Genomic DNA, 23,805 nt, shown 5'->3' with positions numbered 1-23,805 from the left:
GTGGGTTAAGTTATCCCAAGGGCACTTGCATCCAGAACAGGCTTGCCTTACTGTTTTTATTGTATATTGAAATCGTTTATTCACACCACTGGTTCACCTCTGTTCTTCTTTTTAGTGACATCACTCTGCGGTATAAGGAGATAAGGCGACAGAAGCAAGAGCACAAATATGAAAAGGACAAATGCTTGAGCAATGGTGATGGACACTCATCAATAATGGATGAACAAAATGGGAACAAACTAAGGGAGAGGAAACTTTGAGGAACAGACAAAGGGCTGAAAGGAACTCAGAGTGCTCAAGTTGGCCTGGTGGACAGTTTCAACCGTATCTTACCTAACTTGTAATTTTCATTGTTAGCTTTCCAACATGTGAAAATCCTCTTGGGGAAAAGATGTCACTTTGACATACACGCCCTTTCTCCTTGTGTACACCTAGGCAGAGTCGGAGAAAGTCTGTGTAGAGGGAAGTCAGAAACAACGCCGTTGCAACAAGATGGGATCTTCATTCAAGCATGTTGTATGTCTTCCTTGAAAACAAGGTTTAGAGACAAGGGGCTTTAAAACAAAGCGCAAAGGGAATCTAGCTGATCTATTTCCAGTAAACTGTGAGATCTCGATTTTGACATTTGGGCATTAGGAACACTTGTTTTGGAGTGTACAGATACCAGACACAGGAAATTAATCTTTTTTTCTGCTGAAGTTACCTTGAGCTGTGGAGTAAGATTGTGTAAAGTGTTCAGCCACCAATTAACAGAACTGCAGTGAGATAAATGTAGATAAACTGAAACTTGTGAACAAGTTGCGTAACTTGCACAGAATGTAATACAGTACACTACTGTTACAGCCCCTGTAGTATGGGGGTTATTGCCTTTCTCTAAACTGACTTTCAGCATCCTGGAATAGCCTACAATAGTTTTATGTTGTATCACAGCTCTAGGGAGACAGACAGCTGCTCCTTAGGGGGGTTTTTTTGGTTTTTTGGTTTTTTTAAGTTTTTCTTTTAGTCTTGGTCATCTTTTAAATGTAAGGGAAGGTTAAATAAGAAAGGTCAACCTGCCTTTCCTTTGCTTCCTGGAGTAAAATGTATTACAAGCAGAAAACTGGGAGTTACTCCATCAGTCTTAAGTTATTTGCCTTATTCTCAGCTCTTTTAGTTCACTTACCAAGGGATTTCATTCTTGGTGTCTGCTGTATGGGGCACATCAGGTTCTGCCATCCTTCAGAGCTGCCCTGTTCCTCACAAGGTAACTCCAGACTGAGCAGTCTCCTGAGTCCATCTGGAAAAGACGTTCTCTGCAGTCACACACAAAATAGCTGTTAACGTGCCGCCATCCCTGCCAAAAGAACAAACTGAGGCAAAGTGCATCGTTCTTTCCTGAGCACTGTGTAGCAGTGAAGGTCTGCAGGCTAAGCTAGACAGCATTTTTGCTGGTGACTCAGCATCTAGGAAAAGAAATCGGAAACCTGGGCTGCATTTTGGGGGGGGGTCATTATTCCAAAATGTAAGTGCTACACTAAGCATCAATTTTGTAACCTCTGCTCTAAGCCTTTGCATTGGCATCTAAGGCACTGACATAACCATAACCATATCAGTTTTAAATACTGTGATCTAATCTGGCTGTTAAAGGGTATTTTTTAGGGAAGTGTTTATCCAGAAGAAAATGACATAAACACCACCAGTAAAATATTGAGAGTGCAACCCCAAACTTTTTAAGTGGCAGGAGGACCTGCAGAGCTGCTGACTAGCAAACGTCTGCATTTTTTATGTGTTTTGGTCTTGTACGTGAATGACAACCAAAATCTGCATTTCTCCCATGTTTACAGAGTGACCCAAATACTCTCCACCCCTAAAGAATGGGCACTCAGCAGTTGGGCAGTCTTCAATTAGTTGAGCAGTTTGGCTGCATCTGAAGAGCTCAACAAATGATGCCAGAGTTTATGGGCTGGGGGATGCCCCAGTTGCCTAGCAGGTGCAGAGGAGGGTGACCAATATGAGAGGTAGCATCAGGCTTCTTTCTCGAGTATGTACAATGTACTGTGGATAGTCGCTCAACAGCTGCTCTTAAATGATAGTATTTTGCTGCTGTGAGGTAGTGAAGAATATATGGCTGTGTAACTAGATGCTGACAAATTTGTAAATGGGCAGAGAGTGCTGAGTTGAGCAAGTATTTATTTCTATGCCTTTCCTCGTTCTAGTTCCAGCTTTAGACCAGTCTTACAAACTGTTAACTGATTGTTTGGTAGCTTGTACCAGTGTGTTGTGCTCGTGTAGTCCCAGCTGAGCAAGGCTCAGGTTGGTATATCTCCATTCTGTTTGTGCTGATTAACACTGTGGCCCTCCCCTCCGATCTCTTTGCAATACAACCTCCAGGGTCTGTCTCATGATTTGGGGGGTAGCCGGTGCACCTGAGGAGGATCTGTCACTGTACCTCCCTCCTCCTCCCCTCCCTGCCAAAGACCCACTTATGTACATTTGAAACAACTGGTGAAGAACACCTAGTATTCTAGGTATTCTTCTATATATGTTCCCTGGTAATGATTCTGGAGCTTTGACCTAATACATAAAACACTGACTTGTTTGTCTACATCCTTCTAAACAGCTTTTATGGTTAGTCTGGATAACTGAACTGGTGTAATAAAGCGATGTTTGCTGGTGTGTTCTTTGGTACAATGTGTGTGTGTTCATGGTTTATTTTGCTTGCTGCCTCGCGAATGGAACTGGGGGGCTAAGGGGACTTGGTCTGAATTCCCCTCCAGTAGCAAGGCTATCAAATGCGTTGGCACTGTCCGTAATGGATGCTGGGCCTTAATGAACTTGTCCAGGTTTTCAGAGAAACAGATGTTACAAGCCCTCGGTCCACTTCTGTAACTTGGAAATGCTTCTTGCAGTACGTTTTACAAGGGTGATCTTTCCCCTCTAAAGTGGAATTGGGCTGTGCATGATGTGTTGAGTAACTTTGTAGTCTGAGTGCTTCCCTTGCAGACTCATGTCTAGTGTTGCAGGTGGGCTCTAATCACTGCAATCTTGCCTGGTTTTAGGAATCCTTTTGTGATCATCTCTCAGAGGAGTACTCAAAAGCAGCCTCCTATGGAGAAGATGAAAGGACAGCTGATAAGCCTCACTTAAATTACATTTGGAGTGTCATAAAATGAGACCATCCCTATGGAGATGAAAGAGGCAGCAGTGTCCCACTTCTATACACACCTGTATCTTGCTGCTTATTTTCTTAGCTTACCTTCTTTGTCAGAAAACTGGAACAAGATACCTTCCTCGTGTGGGTGGGCCCTAATATTTGTAGTGAGATTTACCAAAGGTAAGTTGTTGGCTTTAAAAAAGGAAAAATGCAGGGAAATGGGTGAGTGGGTGAGAATGTGCTCAGCTAATGCTGTTGTGGGTGACTTTTCTTGCAAGTGTTTTTTCTCTTTGTCTTGGAGGCAGGCTGGCAGGGGATTTGACACTGCCTTGAGGTATATAGTTTTGATGTCCCTCAAGCCCAGTTGTGCAGATTGTTATATTTGTTAAGACAGGATTTTAGGTGGTGGTTCCAAGTTGTTAGTACTTGGGTAACTGCCTCTGAGGAGACCACCTGCCTGCCCGCACCCTCGTTTCTGTCCCTGCTTGCACATGATGCAGTAGTGCTCCACAGCCCTTACAAGCCTGTTGTTGCCTTCCCCTTGCTGTACACACACAGCTCTAGTGAATGCAGCCGTTGGGTTCGATAGCAGAGGGGCTACCTGAAATTCCCTGGTGTTGCACAGAGGAGGTGCTGACCCGGCGCAGTGGCAGGCATGCCGTTCTGGGTGAAGATTCAGGGGGAAATGGCTGCTTCATAGCATTTTAAGCTAGTTGGCAATTAGCTTTACTTAATTGTTCCGGATAGAAGTACCCACTGCACAGGCTTACACTGGAAGTCTGCTGACTTGGGCAGTCAGAAAATGGCTCGATGCGAGCGGCCTGTACCCTCCAGTCTCTAAGGCTCTGATTAGCACCAGTTTGTGGGTCCATCTTGCCATCCTTTCTGCTCCCCCCAGTCGCTATTCCAGCTGCCTGTCATGCTGGGAGGAGGGAGCAGTAGCAGCTGGGGCTGCGGAAGGGTTTCTTTGCTGCCTTTTTTTTTTTTCTTTCCCTGTGAATTTTTGGTCCTATTACTGGTCTTAAAGGGCCTGTGTGATGCTTATGGAATTGTCAGCTTCTGACACAAGTATTGTTGGGGAGCTTTTCCAGGAGTATTTTGACCAAGAATAAATAGCTTTCCTGCATAGTGGGCTGGCTGAACGTGCCACCAGAAGCAGAAGGCAGCTGAAGGACCTCTGCTATATCCATGTGGTGGAAAAAAAGTAAATAAACTCATGAGGGGTGTGTGGGCCACCTTGCCGCTACCTGAACTGCTTGTGTGTTGGTTGCTGGGAGGGTTTGCTTTAGCAGTCTGCATTGTTGAACTGCTGTTATTTAATTATCCTCACAGTTATCAAAGGCCTGACCTAAGTAAGCACAAGGGTGATGATAAACTCATGCCATCTGTTAGCAATATGAAACTGATTTTTAATGGATTAGTTGGTATCTGTGAGAGACTGGATAAATCTCCAGGTGCCAAACTGGGGCCTTCGGAGATTACCAAAACTCAGCCAAACCCAGTCCCATTTAAAACAGCTCTCTGCAGGTCAGCTGCTGCTGCCGTGAGGCTGAAGCGATGGAGCCTTGAGGTGGCCCCACAAGAGGCTGCTGGTGTCCCGGGCTGCGCTGCAGAAGGGGGACAGCCTGCCATGTCCCTCAGGATCATAACGTCTCACCTCTGTTGTAGGTGAGGTTTGAGAACTGGGGAAGGAAGCCATGGCTTGCTCTTTTTCCCACTGGTTTTTACACACGTAGAGGAAGGGCTGCATTTTGGAAAAGCCTGTCTCCTGCATAGGCTGGGGAGCGCAATGTTCTTGGAAAGGACCCTTGACTGCAGGTGAGGCTCCTCTCCCACCCAGGCAGCATTTTGGGGTTACAGTCAAAACTTGGTCTGTTTTCTTCCCAGAAATTAATTCCCTGCCAGGGAAATTATGGGACCAGCTCCCAGTGCTGACCCTCCGTGTATTGACCGGGCACAGGAGCTGCCGGAGAGCCCTGCGGCAGGGCAGCAGGTGGGTGAACTGGCCCTGTGGCTGGATGTGGTGGGTTTTCCCAGGAACTGAAGGTCCTCTGGAGCGTCACACTGCTCCGTGGCCAGCTGAGAGTGTCTTTGCTTGGGGTGCATGAGGAGGTTTTTTTGCCCACAAAATTTGTGATTATTCGGTTTTCTCCAATTCAAGCAAAGTGAATCTCTTGGGTGTTTGAAATTACTTGTTCCCCTGGAACGGTGGTCTGGCATTGGAGGTAAGGTGGCTGAAAACATGGTTACAAAACCAGGGTAAGAAAGGGAAAGATCTCCATCCCTGTCGCATGAGAGCACATGTAGGAGTTTGGCTGATGATCGCTTTGTCACAGGCACTGCTGAGATTTTGGTCTCCAAATGGCTGAAAGGGCTTTTTGGCCAAGTCCCGGGTAAATACCACTTGGCCCTTGGAGAAGAGGCTTCTCCTTCTGCTGTGCTGAGGGAGAGAACCGATGGATTTTCTTTATGAACAGGCAAAGCCAAGACCTTGCTGCTGGACAGCCCGTTACACCCAGGACCCCAAGCGTTACTGCCCACCCGGCTGAGAGGTGGGATGGAGGAGGGAGGAGGCTGGTGTTGCCTTTCCCCTCCCTTTGGGAGTGAAGAGCAGCCTGGAAGCCTGTGGTAGGGGACGGGTGAGGATCCACAGACCCCCAGTGGCTTTCCGGAGGAGAGCAGCACCCTTGGGGGGGCGGGGGGGGGCAAGAGGAGGGGGCACGGGTCCTGATGGAGAGGAATACGAAGTGAGGTCCATGGGGTGAGGGAGGAGGAGCTGAAGGCGCAGAGGTGCTGCGAGAGGCAGCGGGGGAGCAGAGGGGGTCGGATGGGGAGGGGGGCGTCCCCTGGGCAGCAGGAGGTGGGATTTGGGGCGCAGCAGCCGGGGGCTGAAGGATGCTGATCCCGGGAAGCCGGAGCGGGGCCGCGCTCGGCCTGGGGGAGCCCCAAACTGAAGCGGGGGGGGGGGGGAGAAGCAGAAGCCGTCCCCGGTTCACCCCAGCGTTGAGGGGGGGGCGGGGCGGCGGGGCCACCCCCCCCCCCCCCCCAGCCCAGGTGGAGCCCGGGGCGGCAGCGCCCGCAGTGCCCGCTCCGGCGGCTGCCGCCCCGCCCCCGCCCCCATCGGCCGGAAAATGCACCTTTTTCCCCCAAAGGAGCGGTGAGTCCGAGCCCGCGGAGCTCCCCGCCTGCCAGGGCGGCGGGGGAGGACACACAAGGGGGTCGCAGTCCAGCCCCGGGGGATGCGACACGGGTGACAGCGTGGGGAGGGATGCGGGGGGGGTAGGTGCGCGCTGCCGGGGTTTGCCGTGTGCGCCCAGGGCTGCCCGCACGCAGCGGAGGGGCTCCGGGGGGGGAGCTGGCAACGTCCCTCCTCGCTCCTCGGTGGGTTTTGGGGGGGTTAGGGGGGTTGTGGGGGTTTTTGTTTGTTGGGTTTGGGGTTTTTTTTGGGGGGGGGGGTGGTTTTGGGGGTTTTTATTTTGTTTTGTTTTACGGCAACTTCCTAAGGAAAGTTGCCAGCCCGCGGAGCTGGGTGCTGAGAGCCTGGGCGGCAAAGCAGAGGGAGAGAGCTCTGCCCCCACCCCCAGCCCCCCCAAAATCTCCAGCCTGCCCCGGCCGCGGCGGAGGCAGAGCGGAGCCGTCTTCTCGCCAGCCCCGTCCTCCGCTTGGGCAGCCCCCGGTTCGGGCGATCCCCACGGCCGCCTAGGAGCGTCTTGAGGCGGAGGAGCGGCGGCCGTCGTGTCCCTCCGGCAGCCCGGGGTGGGAGAAACCAGGTGGGAAACGCTTTCCAGACCGACCTTGCTCGCTCCTGCGGGGCAGAGAGCGGCGGGCGGGGGAGCCGGGGGGAGCGGGGGGCGGTGGTGGTTCTCTCCTGCTTTGCCAGGGCGGTCGGGCTGGGTTAGAGCAAAACCTTCGGGAGGGTCTGGCCAGCTTGGAGAGAACGTGCCTCTCCCCGGGGGGCGCAGAGACCGCCCGACTCATTGCACTGGTGAGCGGGAGGTGCAGCCCGCAGCCGGCGCTCGCAGGGGAAGGAAGCAAAGCCTGGCAGCAGATCCCGAATCTCCAATCTCCTGCAGTGAAGCATGCCAGGCCATCCCCCATCGGAGCAGGGGGCTGTTTGGATCCAGGAGTTGTCCCCGCTGAACTCAAAATCTGTAGGGAGCTCTGGGAAGCGAGGAGCTGGGCAGTGCCAGCACCAGCTCCCCGAGACTCGCCGCTGCACAGTCACTCTGCTGCTTCCCTGGGTGAGCTTGGAAATTGCTGCATTCCTCTCCCCTCTCGGGGACGGCTGGGGAGCGAACGCGCTGCTGCTGCTCAGCTAATGCCGGAGGCTGCGAGGAGGGTCCTCGCTCTTCGACGCGGAGCCCCAAAGATATTTTTTTCCTGCCCACGGTGATTTTTACCTGCCCAGGTAAAATACAGTAATAAGCGTTGGGAAGGATCCAGACTTCTGCCGGTTGCGAAGCCGGCGTCTCCCGTGCTGAGCCTTGTGGCTGTGGGAGGTGCAGGATGGTGCAGGGTCGTTGTCTTTGGGTGTAAATTGGGTGGGATCAGTGCACCGCTGGTTGTCCAAGGTGTAGGTCTGCTGGGGAGGTGGCTGCTTCGTCTCCTCAGCCCCAGTGGTAGGATGGGGAGGGCAATAGGTGAGTGAGTTTGGGGTCGAGCATGAATGAGGGGCAGAGCTTAAATATTTGTATTTTGTCGAGGTTTGGATGTGGTGGGTTTTTTGTTTGGTTGGGTTTTTTTGATAAATATGCCAGCAGCAAACTCTATCCTACTTTATTGCCTTGTGGCTCAAGGCCAGACGGGGCTTTCCCCCTCCAGCAGGAGAGGGATGGAGGAGGATGGAAGAGCCTTGCTCAGAGCCCAGGATGGGTGCGTGTGAGCAGCAGGGTCAGTGCTGGAAGAGAAGAGGAGCATTGCTGCAGGGCCAAGCTCACTAGCAAGAAAAGTTTAGCCTGGTCTCAGGCACCCGGCGAAACTGGGCATTGGTGTCTGGGTTAGGGCAAGAAGGAAAGGATGAACGTGGAGATCGCTGCTGTGCTTTATAACTTGGACTGGGAAATTTTGGGATTGCAGCATGCTTTGGAGAGTGTCTGTGCAGCGTGGGGCTGTACCCATGTTGGCCCAGGTGCTCTGGGACCAGGAACCAGGGTTTCTGCATGAGGTGTTTTGGGCCTCGGACCGTCACAATGCCAAAACGGCAGCGAGCTGTCAACCCCCCCCCCCCCCCCCAAAGTCTGGGGGGAGGCCCCCCTCTTCCAAAGGGGACTTGTGGCTTCATTGCCATTTCTTTCCCCACATCGAGCCACTTTATCATCTCCCTAAGCAGGAAAAGGTATCCCGAGCTCTGCAGCAGCTGGTAAGGAAAACAAAGCTGCCCCGTCCCTCAGCAGAGGGGTGCTGCGGCGGGTGGAGGAGGCTCTGACGAGCCTTGAGGTCTCCATGGGGGAAAAAACCAGCTGTCCCTGGGCTGCTGGTGGTGGGAGAGCGGTGCCTGTCCCTAATGCCTCGGATTTGGTTTCCCAGGAAGGGATTTGAAAGGCAGGTCAGGGGGGACAACAGAGCATCTTGGTGAAACACTCTCAGGGAAGGAGCTTAGTTAATATAAAATGCAAGAAATCCCTTCCTGGAGCACCTTGCACCTTCATTTGTTCACTCAGGAAAGGCTGATATTGCTTTGCTGATAGGAAAATACCACCTAATTCAATTCCTGTGCTGAACACTGCAGTCAGTTCGTGTCTCTCTGTGTGATGCCTTGGAAATCTGCTTAAGTTGCTGCTTAGAGCTCATTAGAAAAGGATGTTTTGGGGGAAAAAGCTTTGAAAGAAATTATTTCCAATTTCCAAAAGGAATTGGGAAAAAAATTGAGGGTTTTTAAGAGATGTTTGCCCTTCTGCAGAGAAAGTTGGTACTGAAAACTTCTGTATTTTCATACTAAAAAAAGCTACCAGGAAACATTGAAAGAAATGGAGCCTCTGACTTAGGCATGTCATTTTTCAGGACATAAAAAGAAGCTGGTTTGGGTAAATCTCCATAATGTTGCACTATTAAGAAGTCTGTGTGGATTTCCAGCACTAAACAGCAAAGTGTCCTTTAAGCTGAGCTCAGTCCATACATGACACAAGTGTAGCATGTTCTCAGCCAAGATTTTACTGAGGTTTTATCCATTGCACATAGAGGTTTATGCCTGAGGAAAGAGCTTGGGGATGAGATGGGCATCTCCTAGCTTGCTGTCATTTTGGTTAGTGACTTAATTACATTTAGAAAAAACTCTCCTCCTGCTGTTGCCCCAAGGGTGGACTGCGTGGCCCTTGCAGAGGGGGTCTCCCAGCCATGTCAGGCTAGTGTGGCTGATATTTTACAGTACAATGCACTGCAGTTTCTACCTTTGCCTATTAAAATCTAAGCCTAGATGCTTTTGGGGGAGGTTGATCACCCTTGTCAGTGCCTGAATCTGGGAGCATCTGAGGTGAACTGGAAGATGGTACCCAAATATTGAGTGACTGTCCATCTGAGGCAAATCCAGCTCTTCCTCCCGTGTGACGAGTGGGCTTTGGGGCTGTGTGAGTTTTGGAGAAGGTTTGGGGGGTGCCAATAGGGATGGTGGTGAGATTTTAAGTGTGGTGCTGAAGTTGTGTCCCTGGGCTTGGGGTTCAGGGATTGTGTCTGTGGGATCACACCAGCGGACTGTGGTCCATGATCTCCTGGCACAGATGCTAGGTAGCAAGAGGGGTGCTCGCCCAGTTTGCGTTGGATCTGCTTGTTGGGTGTTTGCGGGGGATCCCAAACCCCCTTTGCATAGCGGGAAATACCTGGCTTGGATAAAGCCCCTTCGGCATCACACAGTGCCTTCTCTGGGATCTCTCAGATGAGCAGCCTCCTTACGTTTAGGATGGATCTCGCATATGACTCACCTGGGAAAACCCCTTTGGGGAGGAAGGCAATCAAGCTTTCCCGCTGCAGGAATTGATTCCTGGGGAAGGGCATGATCTAAACCCTGCAGGACCCAGAAATTAGGCTGCTTCTCCTGCGCGTGGCCACGGCAGACCCGCGGGCGCAGAGCAGCCCCTTGTGAGAGGCTGAGGAAAGCCACGGAAGGCAAAGGCAAGATTTAAGCTGGAAAAAGAATTAGAAAAGCAGCAAAGGTCTTGAAGGGCTCCTGGAGGGGAGATGTCTACGCAAAGAGCCATTGAAAATGTCACCTGTTAAAATACTCCCGAGGTAATTCATGCAGCTCTGTGTCTCGGGGTGGCCGCTCTCCTGGTTCCCGTGGGGTTTTCAGTCCCTTCTTTAACTCTTCTGGTAGTGGCTGAGGCGCTTTAGCGCACGTTTGCTCTGCGCCTCAGGAGCAATGGAGGGGGAGCAGCTGTTTAGCATCCCTGATAAAAAAAATCAAAAGGCAGCTATTTTTAAGTTCTTTCCCTTTATCCTAACTCATTGTCTCACGCATTGCAGGCTGTCCCGCTAGTGGGGAGCGTTTGCCATGGACAACAGTCATGTAAGCAGATACCGCTTAAGCGGTGAGTACTTCTGAGCGAGCCCCGGGGAAGGGTTTTGGGGGCAGAGCTGGCCGGGGCTTGCATGCTGAGCTGCTCTCGGGAGGGATTGCTGATCCTTGCTGCTTTCTGGAGGAGGAACCCTTTGCTGCACATGCATATGGGGTTTAGTTTCCTAATACAAGGGTAAAACCCTTAAACCTGGAGTCATTCAGAAGTAGGAGCCAATAAAGGGTTATTTTGCCCCAATTTTGCCCCCCTGCTGTAGCAGGAGTGCGTGAACTCCTTGGAGCCGGACGGCACCAAAAACCTCCGTGTGCAGGAGTGCCCTAGAAAGCTGCGGCACTTTCCCCAGCATCCTTAGCTGGGGATGTGGGGGATAAATTGCAGCCCTTTGCAGATCATAAGGGGCTTGGGTTGGGGTGGAGGAAGCAGGACCGGGCTTGTACCCTGAGGCTTCAACCCACGAGATCCCTCTGGGCTGCTTGTGGTCCTCTGGAAGGATCAAAGTTAGGTGCTTTGGGTGCGAACAGTTGGTTCTTTTTGATCTATCTGTTTGCTGGCTCCTGCTGGAGGAGGTTTGGAGTGGGGGGGAGCAGCGGGTTGTCCCTCTGCTCGGATGTGATGTGGGAGTAAGCCTGGCTTGGGCTTTTTCTAGCTCTGAAGCTGCTGCTGAAGGGAGGGAGCACCGCGGCGTGACGCAGGAGGACTCCCCAGCAGCTCTCTCTAATGAGAAATCTTTTTTTTTTTCTCCCCTTTTTTGTGTTACACTGAGTGATTGGTGTTGGTTCAGTCGCTGGTGTGATGGAGGCTGGTGCAATGCAGCAACAACTGCTCAGTGTACCATTGCAGGGCTGCTGTGTCCTCCCTGCTTTGCAGCCGCAAGCCTGGGCTTTCTCCTCCCTGGATCACAACAGCAGCAGTTGTGGGTTTTTTCCCCCTGTTTCCATAAGCTTTTTGTTTGGTGGTGGTTTTTTTTTTTTTTTCCTATTTCTGGATTTTCTTGGCATCCCCAGCCTGTGGGAAACCAAGCAGCAGCGAGGGTTTTGCTACAGTTGAAAGGGCGATGCAGAAGTGTGCTGAGCACATCTGTGAGCAGGACAGATCTGTAGCTGGTGAAAGGACCCCCCCAGCACCCCTGGGGTGATGCAGCAATTCACTGATTTTTCTTGTTTGCTGGGGAACAAGGCTGAAATATATGTGCACTTCACCTCCCATGAAAGCAAAGCGAGGACTGTGATTTTTTTTTTGGCTTGCAAAGCTGCTGGCTGACACCATTTGCAACCCGCCCAAGTGGGACACTGGGGTTTATCCCCTGCCTTGGCCAGTCCTATCCTCACAGCTTAGAACTGAGTTTCTGGCATGGAAGCAGCAGAGGATGAAGCCTCTGCCCTGGGGTTGCAGCCAGCTCACGGTGCCTCTTGTCCCCTCGCAGTCACCACGAGCCCGCCTCGGTGGGAGGTCGGCATCTACACCGCCGGTGCCTTGGTGCTGCTGGGAATAGCCGCTGTCAACCTCTGGAAGCTCTGGCGCTCTGGCAGCTACCCGGCACCTTCCCCCTTCCCCAACTACGACTACCGATACCTGGAGCAAAAGTATGGGGTGGCGTATTCGGATGTCAAACACAAGGTAAAAGGGCGGGAAGGTTTGGCTCGCCTCCTTTCCCTTTGCAACACGTGAGCAGCTGGAGGGGGAAAAACATCACCCGCATCCTCTCACAGGGGGAAAAAGCCACGGGTGGTGACCTGGTGTGGCCGGAGAGTTTGGGGGGATCGGCATGGAGCTGGTAAACAGGGTTTGGGAGCTGCAGGAGGTGCAGGGTTTGCTGCCGCGGCAGCTTGAGGCCAAGCAGGGGCTGTACAGCATCCAAAAAGGCACCAGCGAATCCCAGCTGTCCCCAGCTTCGTACGAAGGGATGGGATTGCATCGCCCGGTTTTCCTTTCCCTGTTCGCAGCGAGGGACGGCCCTGGGCTCGCAGAGGGTGCTGGATAAGACCTCGCCCAACCGCAAGACCAGCCTGTGGGCAGACGACACCTTCGAGAGCATTAACGAGCTGGGGAGCCTGGAGCTGATGAGCAAAGACCTGGGCTTGGCCTCCTACGGCCCCTTGAAGAAATCCATCTCGGCTGACTCCCTCAGCTCCATCTCCTCCATCGGGAACAACTTTGGGCAGGATTTCACGGTGGGGCAGGTGGAGGTCTCCATGGAGTACGACGGGAAGGCGGCCACCTTGCACGTGATGCTGCTGCAGGGCAAGGACCTGCTGGAGAAGGAGGACGCTCGCTTCGAGTCCTGCTTCATGCGCATCAGCCTGCTCCCGGCTGAGCAGATCGTCGGCATCTCCCGGGTGAGCCACTCGCCCCTCTGCACGAAACCCCCGTGTGTACGTGGCATCGCTCGCCACGTGCCCGCTGCAGCCTTTGCTTTTGGGTCACAGCATCCCCTGGACAAGCTCCCCAAGACAGGGATGGGGCCTTGGGAGTGGAGAGGTCCGGACATGTTGGGGTGCAGTGCAGTTGGCACAGGATTTTTGGAGCCCTGCTCGGGGGGGGTTTCAGCGTTCTGCAGTGTAGGGGGGCCCAGAGGGGTTTGTTCATCAGAGACCCAGCAGAGGCAGAAATTTCTCCCTCTTGACTGGGACGTGTGATGACTTTGTTGTCTCCGAGTGTGGCTTGTGGCAAGTTTTCCTGCTTGACTTTCCCTGCTCTGGGGAGGAAGCGGTCTGGGGTGGGATGTGGGGAGAGGCAGCGTTTTGGGCACACGCTGCCAGTGTTGTGCCATGTCCCCACACACTTGATTCACCCTAACGAAGCCCGAGCATGCTGCCCTGCAGCCGTGATGCTTTCCCTCCCAGCACGGGATGCAGTGGCCAAAGATCCAGGCAGCTGCACCTGCACCAGCACGGCCGGAACTGGGGGTGGTTTGGGGGCAAAACCTCCCTTTTTAGGTGCCCCAAAAGCTGCTCTTAGAAAGCAGGAGCCTCAGTTTTCTTTCAGCAGCTGCTTTTTGCAAAGCTCAGGGTCAGCCAGTTTGATTTAATCAGGTTATTCCAGAAAAGAGCAGAAAGCTTCATCCCACTGAAGAAACCTTTCCAAGGGAGTGGAGGTACCATTCCAGAGAGCACAAAACCACTGCCTTTAAAATATTTCCACAGTGCCCTTTTAAGACTGCTTTTCCATCCAGAGATCAGGCTCTTTATTTATGCTCTGGAGATATTCATTATTTAGCATCATTATTTATAATTCACCAGCGCTATTTACCCTCTTTTGCTGTCCTGAGACAAGTTATAAAGACACATTTGGTTCTTCTCCTTTACAGTACTTATGTTGGTTTTTTTTTAAAAATAGCAGCTAACATTTCGTTGTACCTTACATCCAGAGATCCCAAAATATAATGTTGGCTGCAGACAGACAGCCACCAGCACTATAAAGCGAAGAGCTGCAAACCTGTTTTTCCCATAGAGATACTTTAATCCCTCGGGGACTCTGGAGGTCGGTGGTATCCGATGGGAGAGGATGGGACTGCTGCGCTAGGAAGGGGGTGATGGACGGTGCCGCCTTGTGAGCTGCTTCATGTCCTCCATCTCAGGGATGGAGCACATCTAGGAGAAGACAGACAGATGTGAGAAAGTCCTTGAGATGAGATGAACCATCTCCCCACTGCTGCTGGGGAGTCCGGGTGGATCTTGGGGTGATGAAGCCCGATGGGTTCAGGGCTGAGAGCCCTGGTCCCACAGTGGGATCCCTTTTCCACCACGGCCCCTGGCTTTTGATGGTTGGCAGGGAGCTGGTGGCTCCGCTTTGCTCCATGCCATCCGAGGCTGCGGCTTTCCATCCCATGGGAGCACTGGGCCTCCCTTTAGGACAAAACCCTGATTTGTGGGTGGTACCTTGGTTGCCAAAAGAAATAGGGCTGGAGTAGGACAAAACCAGTCTCTAAAGCCGTGATTTCAGAGCAGTTCCCCCTGCCAGCACTTTGGGGCCAGGTAGTGACCAGCACCCGGCAGGATGCGTCCCTGGGGAGTTGCTGCTGCGTTTGCTCCAAGCGAATGATGGGTGTAGAGACGACATCTGGCAAAAAGCATTGTCCCCATTTGGGGCATTTAGGGGTTGCGAAGCCTGTTGGATCCGGCTCGGAGAGGGGCTGGGCGTTGCACCCCCTCAGCCAAATCCTGTAGCCCAGAGTGGCTGAGCCAGCCGCAGATCTGAACTCCCAGGGCACGGGGATGCCTGGCTCTTGCATCTGAGAGCACCAGACCAACCTTAAATTTTTAATTAAAAGAATTAGTAGGCAATGGGGCAGGTCCCAGCCCCTATTTTCTACCCCAATCACTCAGCTGCTGCTGCTGACAGGTGGGAAATAACTTTTGTCCCCATCGAGGCTGGGACCCCCCCAGCTCCTTTGGGCTGGGGGATGCCCTGCCCTCGCTGTCCCGAAGCCACGCGCTCCTCGCAATTCCCACGAGAGAAGCGGGGTAGATCTCGGACGTGGCCCTAAAACCCGGCAGGTATCAAGGCAATCCCCCCCTTCCCCGTGGCAGATTCAGCGGAGCGCTTACGCCGTGGCCTTCGATGAGCGCTTCTCCATCCCGCTGGACCCGGCAGCGCTGGAGGAGAACAGCCTGCGCTTCTCTGTCTTCGGCATCGATGAGGACGAGAGGAACGTCAGCACCGGCGTGGCCGAGCTCAAGCTCTCTGACCTGGACCTGGGCACCCGTCCCTTCAACGCCTGGCTCTACCTGCAGGACATGAACAAGGTGAGCAGGCGGGGGCGGTGGTCCATCTCCCACCCAGGTTTTTTGGGGGGTTTCTCCTCCCAGTTGGGCTGGGAGTCCGTGGGTCATGGGACGTTGTGTCCCGCAGGCGGTGGACACGGTGGGGGAGATCCTGCTCTCCCTGAGCTACCTGCCCACGGCCGAGCGCCTGACAGTGGTGGTGGTCAAAGCCAAGAACCTCGTGTGGACCAATGGCAAAGTGACCGCAGGTGAGCGGGGGATGCCAGGGAGGGGTCCCTTGGTCTTCTGCGGGCTGGAGGTGAGCTTTCATCCTGGCTTATCCTACTACGCTACATGGGTATTTATTGGAGTGGCTCCCACTGAGGATAGACCCTACAAGGAAGGTCCACCGGAGATGGTTTCCCCCACTTTCTCCATATCACAGGAGAAATGCATGACTGACCCCGGGGTTTTTCTCTCCCCCCGCCCCAAGCAGATCCCTTCGTCAAGGTGTACCTGCTGCAGGATGGGAGGAAGATCAGCAAGAAGAAGACAGCAGTGAAGAGGGATGACACCAACCCTGTGTTCAATGAGGCCATGATTTTCTCAGTGCCGGCTATCGTGCTCCAGGTCTGTCCCGGCTCAGGGGGCACGTCCCAGCCTGGGGGGGCACGTCTTATTGCTTCTTGAGGTCCCAAATCTCTGCGCTAGTGGGGACCTCCTGCGGTGTGAGGGGGTCTGAGGGGATCATAGGAGCTGTGGGGTGGGGCCATATATCCGCATATATGGTTTGGGGGGGATGTATGCATGGGGTGGGGCATAGGGGGATGTGTGTGTATGGGGGATATATGTGTATGGGGTATGGCTGCGGGGGGGGGCAATATGTATGTGTGGGTTGGGGGATATGGGGGATGCATATGTATAGGGTATGGTTGTGTATGTGGATGGGTGCCTGCATGGGTTTAGGGGATGTGAGGAAAGTAGGGGGATGTATATATGGGGTATAGTTGTGTATGGGGATAAGCATATATAGTTTTCAAGTATGGGGAGGTGGGTATGGAGGGATGTGTATATACAGGGCATAGCTGGTGGGTGTGTATTTATGGGGTGGGGGATATAGGGGACGTGTACATATGGGTTAGTGCTGGGGGTATGCTTGTGCATGCATGTCTGGTTGGAGAGCATATGGGGATGCGTATATACGGGGGGGGGGGGAATGTCAGTGCTAGCAATACAGCGACTGGTCTGTGCTGGGCTGTTGTGATGGCCTTGTGCTCCCCCGCAGGACCTGTCCCTGCGGGTGACGGTGGCCGAGTGTGGCGAGGATGGCCGCGCCGACAACACGGGCCACGTCCTCATCGGCCCGGCGGCCAGCGGGATGGGCATCACACACTGGAACCAGATGCTGGCCACGCTGAGGAAGCCTGTCTCCATGTGGCACCCGCTCCGGAGAAACTAGGCTGCTGGCGGGGTCTGCGGGGGAGCCTGCCATGCCTCCGGGGTCCTGCACCCCAACACCGGCTCTGCCCCGGGGACAGTGGACAGAGGGGCGCTCTGCCTGGCCGGTGGCTCCCCTGAGAGCTGCCGCAACATGGTGTTTGCTGCCGGACAGGGGCTGAGCGAGACTTTGCAGTGCTGAAAAGGCAGAGCTGCCAGCGCACCTTGGCTGGAGCATCTCGCTGCCGAAATATTTGGAGGACAGAGCAACTCCTTGGCTGTGCCTCTCCCCATCCGGGTCACCCTCGCATGCGCTGGGGGCTGTGAACAGACCTGCCGAGAAAGGAGCCCTCCCTTCAGATGGACCAAAACCAGCAACAACCTCCCCAAACCACTGCTCCTGAGCATCCCGCATGCTCCCTGGTGGCCCCCCAAAATCTGTGGTGCCCTTGAACGTGGGCCCTAAGAGCTCCCAGGGAGGGGGTGGATTTCTTTGGAAGGTGGTTTTTGGTTGAATGGGGGCGGGGAATGGAGAGGCGGTTGATAAAGTGCCAGCACGGCATGGTTTCTCTCAGCTTGTGTGGTTTTTCTGTTGGGTTTCAGTGGGATTTTGATGCGCTGCACCAGGGCTGAAACATTTCCAAAGAGAATGGAAAAAGGGAGAAATAACAGCAGAAAAAGCAATTGTTATTACATATGTGTTTTCCTCCCATCTTTTTCCAAGTAGAGTAAATCTCTGCCCATCTCTCCACTGGCTGCAGAGGGGTGTCTGGACCTGATGAGTGGTTTTTCAACCTCTTAGGTTTGAGGTCAGATCCAGGCTGAGAGTCATCCCCTAAAGGTCCAACACAATCGGGGTCAGCTTTTCCCACCCTGGCCACTTTTCCCAGCTAAGCTAACCCTCAGAGCTGCTCATAACAGCACAGCAAATTCCTGCTCTTTTAACACAAAGCTTGTAATTGGGGGTTATTTTTTACAGCCCCTAGTCCTGGAGTTATGCTTTGACTTGCTCATCCCAAAGCTTGCTCATTTTATCCAAAATCTGGGTGCAGAGAGGAACGTCTTGGCTCTGTGACCAAAGGCAGACATGAGACCCCTGCAATTTTTTAATTTTTAAGCCCAACTCCCGTTTCAGGGAGAAGGGAGGGGAAAAATCTGTTTGAATCCTGTCTGCTGCTCATGGGCACCTGGCCCAAGCGAGGACCAGCCCCTGGGTAAGGTTTGGGTTTTTTTGGGAGAGCCGATGCCCACTCTATTTTCTGGAGGGTGACAGATGGAGGGCTCTGATGGAGCTCCCCCATGGCATGGGCTCGTGGGCAGAGGATGCCCTGGAGATGCATCCCTTGCTTGCACCAGAGCCTTGGCTTTTCTCTGCCTGCAGAATGCTGGCAGAAAGCCAGGCAGGGGAATCTGGGGGTGTTTGGGGCTGTTTGCCAGAAAGCCGGTGCCATGGGGTGAGCACGGTCAGGGATGTGGTTGCTTGAATGATATGAGTGGAAAAAAAAGTGTGAATGAGCCATTTATCCCCGATTAAAGATAACACCGTGGTGGTACCCTGAGCTGGCAGCATTTTTCCTTTCTGCTCATCTGTCTTCTCTGCCTGACCTTCGTTTCGGGATGAGGCTGCGATTTCTGTTGCATCTTCCCCCTCCACACCCCCTCATAGGCACCACTCTGGCTCTTTCCCCCGTATATGCCCAACACCACTTGCTGATGCGCAGATTTTCTTCTCCCACGCTCCGTCTCTTCCTCTTCCCCACCCTTCCCTCCAGGAGCCCCGATGTCCCATCTGCTGCCGTGCGAGCCGGTGCCATCCCTCTGCGGGCTGACGCACAGCCGGCCCCAGGCACCAAGGCATGAGCCAAGGCAATGCTCAGAGCTGAGGTAGGTGCAGGCAGGCTGGGTTTGCCCAGGACTGGGGCTGCAAATGGAGGGTTTTTTTTGAAGGATGAGGTTTACTAAAGGATGAGGAAGGGTTTTTTTGAAGGTGTTCACAGCCTGTACTAACAGGCACTGAGATTTGGGGGAAAATTTGCTTATTAGCTACCTCATCTAGCATTCGGGAAGAGAGACAGACATAGAAATGCTTAGCTATGTTGCAGCTCCTGCAAACTGCTGAGCCTTTGGTCAGGATGAGATGAGCGCCTTCCCCTGGTGCTGAAATCACCAGTGGGCAAGATCTGTGATGTTCACCCCCAAAATGATGGGGCATGCGTGGTTTGGGGCTTTTTACTGTGCGTCTCTCCAACCATTCCTCTGTGGAGGCATCTCAGCACCTTTTCCTTCATCCTGGGGCCCACATGTGCCACCCTGGCTGCTTGAGCTATTCCTCAGGGTGTAGTGGACCCTGTGCGATGCATTGGTACCCGCTCGGAGCCATCAAGGAGAGCGGATGGGGCAGAAGGCTATGGGTGGATGGAGCGGTGCTTTGCAGATGAGGATCAGCAGGTAGAAAACAACATGGGATATGGATTAGTTTTGGGGGGGTACAGGACCAGGGAACAGCTCTGGGAGGGATGGGCGATGCTGAACATGAGGCTCCCTCCTGCCTGGGAGGGCTGCACAAAGCTTGCACAGCCATACCCTGCCTTTGCCACTGTGGACCTTCCCAGTGGACACAGGCCTCCAAGGAGCTTTGCGGGAAGGGCAGGACAGGGAAAAGAAATGCATCTCCTCAGCAGGTCTGGGAAGGGAACGGCACACAGTGAAGAGGGAGAGACCTTGCCAGTGCTACTGGGAGGGATGGTGAGCAAAGGCAGCGGATGGCAGCTATCCCAGAGCAGCGGTCCAGGTGTTTCAGAGCAGCTTGCCGTGGTGCTGGCAAGGTAAGGACTTGAGGTCTCTCCGTCCCCACACAGCCCTGGAGCAGGGTTGAGCACTGCATGGGCTACATCCTGCAATGGGGCTGAGCCCACACCCGGCAGCCCCTTTGCATGGTGGGGAGGGGATGCAGCCTGACTCTGCCTGCTCCCAAAGGGCAAGCCAGGGCTTTGGGTCTTGCTGGCTGTTGTGTGGACACACCAGTCCACTCCAACTCCAGGCAGTGCTAGGAGGATTGCTGGACTGGGAAAATGGAGCTGGAGGCATCCATTTTCTTAGTCATCCTTCCTGGAGGAGAGGGTCACCTGGAGTTTTCAGTTCTTCTCATGTTCCTACTCAGATATTTATCTTTTTACTGTAGCAGGGAAAAATGTCACAGTGACAGCTGATTGCTTTAGGTGTTTTAATATCCATCTTTACTGGCATTCTCCAGCCTCTCTGTGTACATCCATTACTTTTTGTCAATAAGGATAACTGGGACAAATAAAGCTGCTCTTCTTCCTCTGTCTCAGCTCTGTGGTTTAGGGAGGCCCAGTGACTATTTATTCAGGCACACTGGCTCCAAACTGTCTAGCACCCAAAAATGAGAGCTCCTATTTTCCTCTCGGGCTCAGCCCGGCCCTGTACCTTTAATAGCATCTTTGGTTTATGTAGTCTGACCTGTGACTCCAAGGTTAAAAAAGTAGCATTCAGATCCTTCATTTCTCCTTGTCTTTCTTTTTGCTCTTTCTCTGGCTGGTCAGTTCGCTGAGCTTCTTGTCCAGGCGCTGCTGGAGATGGGCTCTCTTGGCTGGGTCCAGGGACTTGTCTTTGGAGCCACTCCCAGGATAGAGAACCCCTTCTCTGCTGATCCTCTGCCGTGCGTAGGCCTTGGCCTTCTCCCTGCAGCCATGAACCTGGTGGAGGAAGAACTGACACTGGTGGCAGCCGGGAAACAGGGCAGCTATCGTATACTTGGGAATAAGGAGATTTTATTCCTGGAGCCTGGAATTCCTCTTCCACCTGCTTTGCACCCACATAAAACCACCTCCCATTTATTTATAGCTCCTCTAACAGAAAACAAAACATAAAGATAATTTTTGTCCTTCTGGAATCTGCACAGCAGGTAAGTCATCCTTTTGGACCATTTAAGTGCCTTCTTCCAAAGCTTTAAACATCTGGGGAAAACTCACACTTGTCATGTGAACAGCTAGATCTTTTATGGTTCTTGCATGAGGGCTAGAAATAAAACTGAGCTCCCGCTTATGTTCTCTACTAATACAGTATGACTTGAGGGGGAAAAAGGAGTGAAACAGGAAAGGTGACTTGGGAAATAAGAAGAGACCTTTTTAGCCATTTATCTGCTGCTTTAATGTAATTAGATCTGTCTTCTGTACTGGAATAAAAAAAGCTTCATAATGCTAATTTTGTGCAGGTAAACCTTTTCCAAAACCAGTCTGCACTGAAGCCCAGACCATGTTTAAGGTGCATTAAGCCAAGTTCAACACCGCTCTGAATCATCTCCACCACGTCTAAATTAGAGATCCTAAAAGTTTACCCCTTCTGCTTGGTCCATCCCAAAGTCACTTGATGTTTTCATGAACATAAGCTGATCTGAGGATCCCAGCCCATTCTTCCAGTGCTGTGACAAACCTTCCTGTCCCTGTTAGCGCTGCTGGAGCAGGCTGCCAATGGCTGGGAATAGCCATGCACAGCACCTGGCACACAGCTCCTAGCCAGGACTGGGATTTCTGAGCCTGCTGCCCGATCTAAACCGGCTGTAGCTAACAGACCCTCCAGACCAACTTTAAAATGGACAGTAACTCCTGCATCAGTAGGTGCTGGAGCGCGGGTTGACCATCAGTCATTGGGGTCTGCTGTGCTGTACTGGATGGGGATGGGTTCAGCAGCTGGGGGCTGCTAAAGGGGGAATATGAGCTCTTTCTGAACAGGGACCCTCCATATGCAGAGGCTCCAGCTCCTCTGAGATGGCTCCAGGTATGTGCTAGCCCCTCTTAGGGGAAAGGAGGTCCCAGGTTATTTCACATCAAAGCCTGACAACACCTGGAAAAAGGGCTGAACTTTAAAACTCAAGAAAAACTTGTTGACATGGACTTTATTCTTCCAATTGTTTCTCACTGGAGTCCTCATTACAATTCAGCACGGAGAGGCGATTCTGCAGGAAATAAATTTATATCCCAATTGGATTGTGAATGACCATAAATGCAACTATTCTTTGCCATGGAAACAGATAGTACTTGACAAGGGGAAAAAACTCTATGCTGAGGATTTATAGGTCAGCTTACTAAATGTTGCTAAGCTCTGGGAGGCTCCACATAGCAAAGAGCTATGCCCAGGTGATGTAGGACGAGGGACGATGGGCACAAGACGCTGCAGCTGAATGGAAAATTGTTAACTCTCAGCCTGTGTACTCATCACAGCCACCACCCAGCCATGTCAGCTCTGCCCACAGGACTCAAACCCTGAGGCCAGCTTACTATGAAGCATCACGCTGCCAACCCTGGAGGCTTAAACTTACCTGCCTGCCTCTGCACCCGAACAGAAAGATGAAGCCTGACACCAGTTTAAGTTTAGTTTGCTTCCTTCCCAGATCTGAGGAGGAAAGGGCTTTCAACTAGCTATGGAAGAATAGCAAGGAAGAAGCTCTTGGTTCAGTGGCCATCACACTACCCCTCCCACGGAGGTGCAGGACATTACAGGGCTGCTGAGATGCCTGCTTGAGAGTCCTCCACCACAAGAAAGCAGAGTAGAAGGGGCTGAGGGACTGCTGTCACTCAGGTATGGATGGGAGCTAAAGCTGAGGCTGCACAGTGTGGAGCAACTCAGCTCCAAGCCAGTAAGGCACTTAAGGAAATGCTTAATTGCTAACCAGGCATGCAGCACTGCTCTGTATGGGCTCAAGCCTTGACTTGTCCCCAGGTTGCAGAGGGAATCTGCAAAGAGCTAGGAATTGAGTATCCAGGCTCCCTCAAGTCACTGCCTTAAGCTCATGCCTCTTCATTTCTCCTCTCTGCCTTGCCTTATCTGCACAACCTGGGAGTGTAAATGCCAGAGAATGGTAAAGAAGGGAACAAAGCAAGAGGGGGAAAAAAGAAAAAGCTCTCAGGAGGAGGTGTGCAGAGCCCATGTGTTAATGCCTGGCAGCCCTTTCTAACTGCAGCTCTAGCAAAAGCTCTGACAGAAAGGGTTCTGCTTTTAACTCCTTGCAAGGAAATCCTGTCTGGGAAGCTCAACAGGGAAAATTCCCATGTTAAACCCATGCTGCTTGGCACATCCTACTCCTCTCCAGCCCCCTCAGCACTCAAAGCCCTGGGCAGGCTGCCTGGCCCCCCACATACCTCCGGGATGTGATGGCTGAGGCAGTAGCGCCTATTGCAGTGAAGGCAAAGCTGTCCCAGGGTTGTAACGCTGGCTTTGCAGCGGGGGAAGCCACAGGTGTTGTCAGCTTTAATGGCAGCAGAAATCAGAGCGTCGATATCTTCTTCTGCCATGCTGTTTGCTCCGCTCTTAACTGCTGGCTTTCCTGGGGAGAAGACAGGGGAATAGCCCATGCCATTTAACCACCTGCTTAGAAATTGAGAACAAACCAGAGCAACCCACAGCTACAGCCTGGGCTAGTGAGAAGCAGCACAGGGTCCAGGGAGTTGCCATTTGCAGTGATTGGGATTTCTGCCCTCATGAGGTCCATCATGCCAGTAAACTCTGGCCTGTGTTCAAAGGCACTAGCAGGAGCTCAAGGCTCCCACCTGCAGCATCCTTGGGTATCTCCTGCTGCTAAAAGGGGGCTGGGGAAGAGGAAGGGACCATGTCTGGCAGGGAGGACAGTAGCTCCTGGCTCTGTTTTCCCCTGCCTCTGTTTAGGAGGCAACTGCATCCTTCAGTGTGGGCCAGGTATTCCTCTTGGTCCCTCTCCCTACCTTTGGGAGCCTCCAATCTAACTCCTGAGCCTCTCTTCCTGGGAAAGGGTCCCTAATGTTTTTCTTTTGACTTAAGAAACATGCCTCCAGGCATCCAAAACCCCTCTCCCCAGATGCTGCAGCCAAGTGATGCATGCTCCTGCCAGTTCTCACATCTCTGCAGTGAAAAGCATTAGAGAGCTTTCCAAGAGCCACATCCCATGCTCCACATGTGCAGACAAATCCCAAGGCCTGGAGGCAAAAACACAGGGATTAAATAGCATGATCCATTCAAGGAAAACCATTAA

At 52.8% G+C, this 23,805-nt stretch overlaps 3 protein-coding genes across 11 annotated transcripts in view; 2 read left to right on the top strand and 1 right to left on the bottom strand.

The window, feature by feature from the left end:
- PTDSS2 (phosphatidylserine synthase 2) overlaps positions 1-2,670 on the top strand; it is a 43,080-nt gene extending 40,410 nt beyond the window's left edge. For all 4 annotated transcript variants that reach the window (XM_069804416.1, XM_069804417.1, XM_069804419.1 and 1 more), the window contains exon 12: positions 116-2,670. In XM_069804416.1, the coding sequence (XP_069660517.1) occupies positions 116-260 (145 nt within the window). In that variant the 3' untranslated portion in view covers positions 261-2,670. The remainder of the gene's footprint in view (positions 1-115) is intronic.
- A 3,079-nt stretch (positions 2,671-5,749) lies between these two features.
- Positions 5,750-17,474, top strand: SYT12 (synaptotagmin 12). Of its 5 annotated transcripts, none has more exons than XM_069804412.1 (8): positions 5,750-5,772; positions 10,589-10,653; positions 12,065-12,258; positions 12,585-12,977; positions 15,171-15,386; positions 15,493-15,613; positions 15,841-15,974; positions 16,630-17,474. In XM_069804412.1, exons 2-8 carry the CDS (start codon positions 10,617-10,619, stop codon positions 16,801-16,803), a joined length of 1,269 nt encoding a protein of 422 aa, XP_069660513.1. In that variant the 5' UTR covers positions 5,750-5,772; positions 10,589-10,616; the 3' UTR covers positions 16,804-17,474. The 5 variants fall into 5 exon arrangements, with proteins under 5 accessions (XP_069660513.1, XP_069660510.1, XP_069660511.1 ...); XM_069804409.1 differs by lacking the exon at positions 5,750-5,772 and adding an exon at positions 6,171-6,290; XM_069804410.1 differs by lacking the exon at positions 5,750-5,772 and adding an exon at positions 6,713-6,903.
- A 2,516-nt stretch (positions 17,475-19,990) lies between these two features.
- Positions 19,991-23,805, bottom strand: part of IGHMBP2 (immunoglobulin mu DNA binding protein 2) — a 46,535-nt gene continuing 42,720 nt past the window's right edge. For both annotated transcript variants that reach the window (XM_069804406.1, XM_069804407.1), the window contains 2 exons: positions 22,940-23,124; positions 19,991-20,497 (listed from right to left, as the gene is read on the bottom strand). In XM_069804406.1, coding sequence (XP_069660507.1) covers positions 20,300-20,497; positions 22,940-23,124 — 383 coding nt within the window. In that variant the 3' untranslated portion in view covers positions 19,991-20,299. The remainder of the gene's footprint in view (positions 20,498-22,939; positions 23,125-23,805) is intronic.

Source organism: Haliaeetus albicilla, chromosome 16 (genome assembly GCF_947461875.1).
Source record: "Haliaeetus albicilla chromosome 16, bHalAlb1.1, whole genome shotgun sequence".
NCBI lineage: Eukaryota > Metazoa > Chordata > Aves > Accipitriformes > Accipitridae > Haliaeetus > Haliaeetus albicilla.
This window is presented reverse-complemented; position numbering and strand designations above follow the sequence as displayed.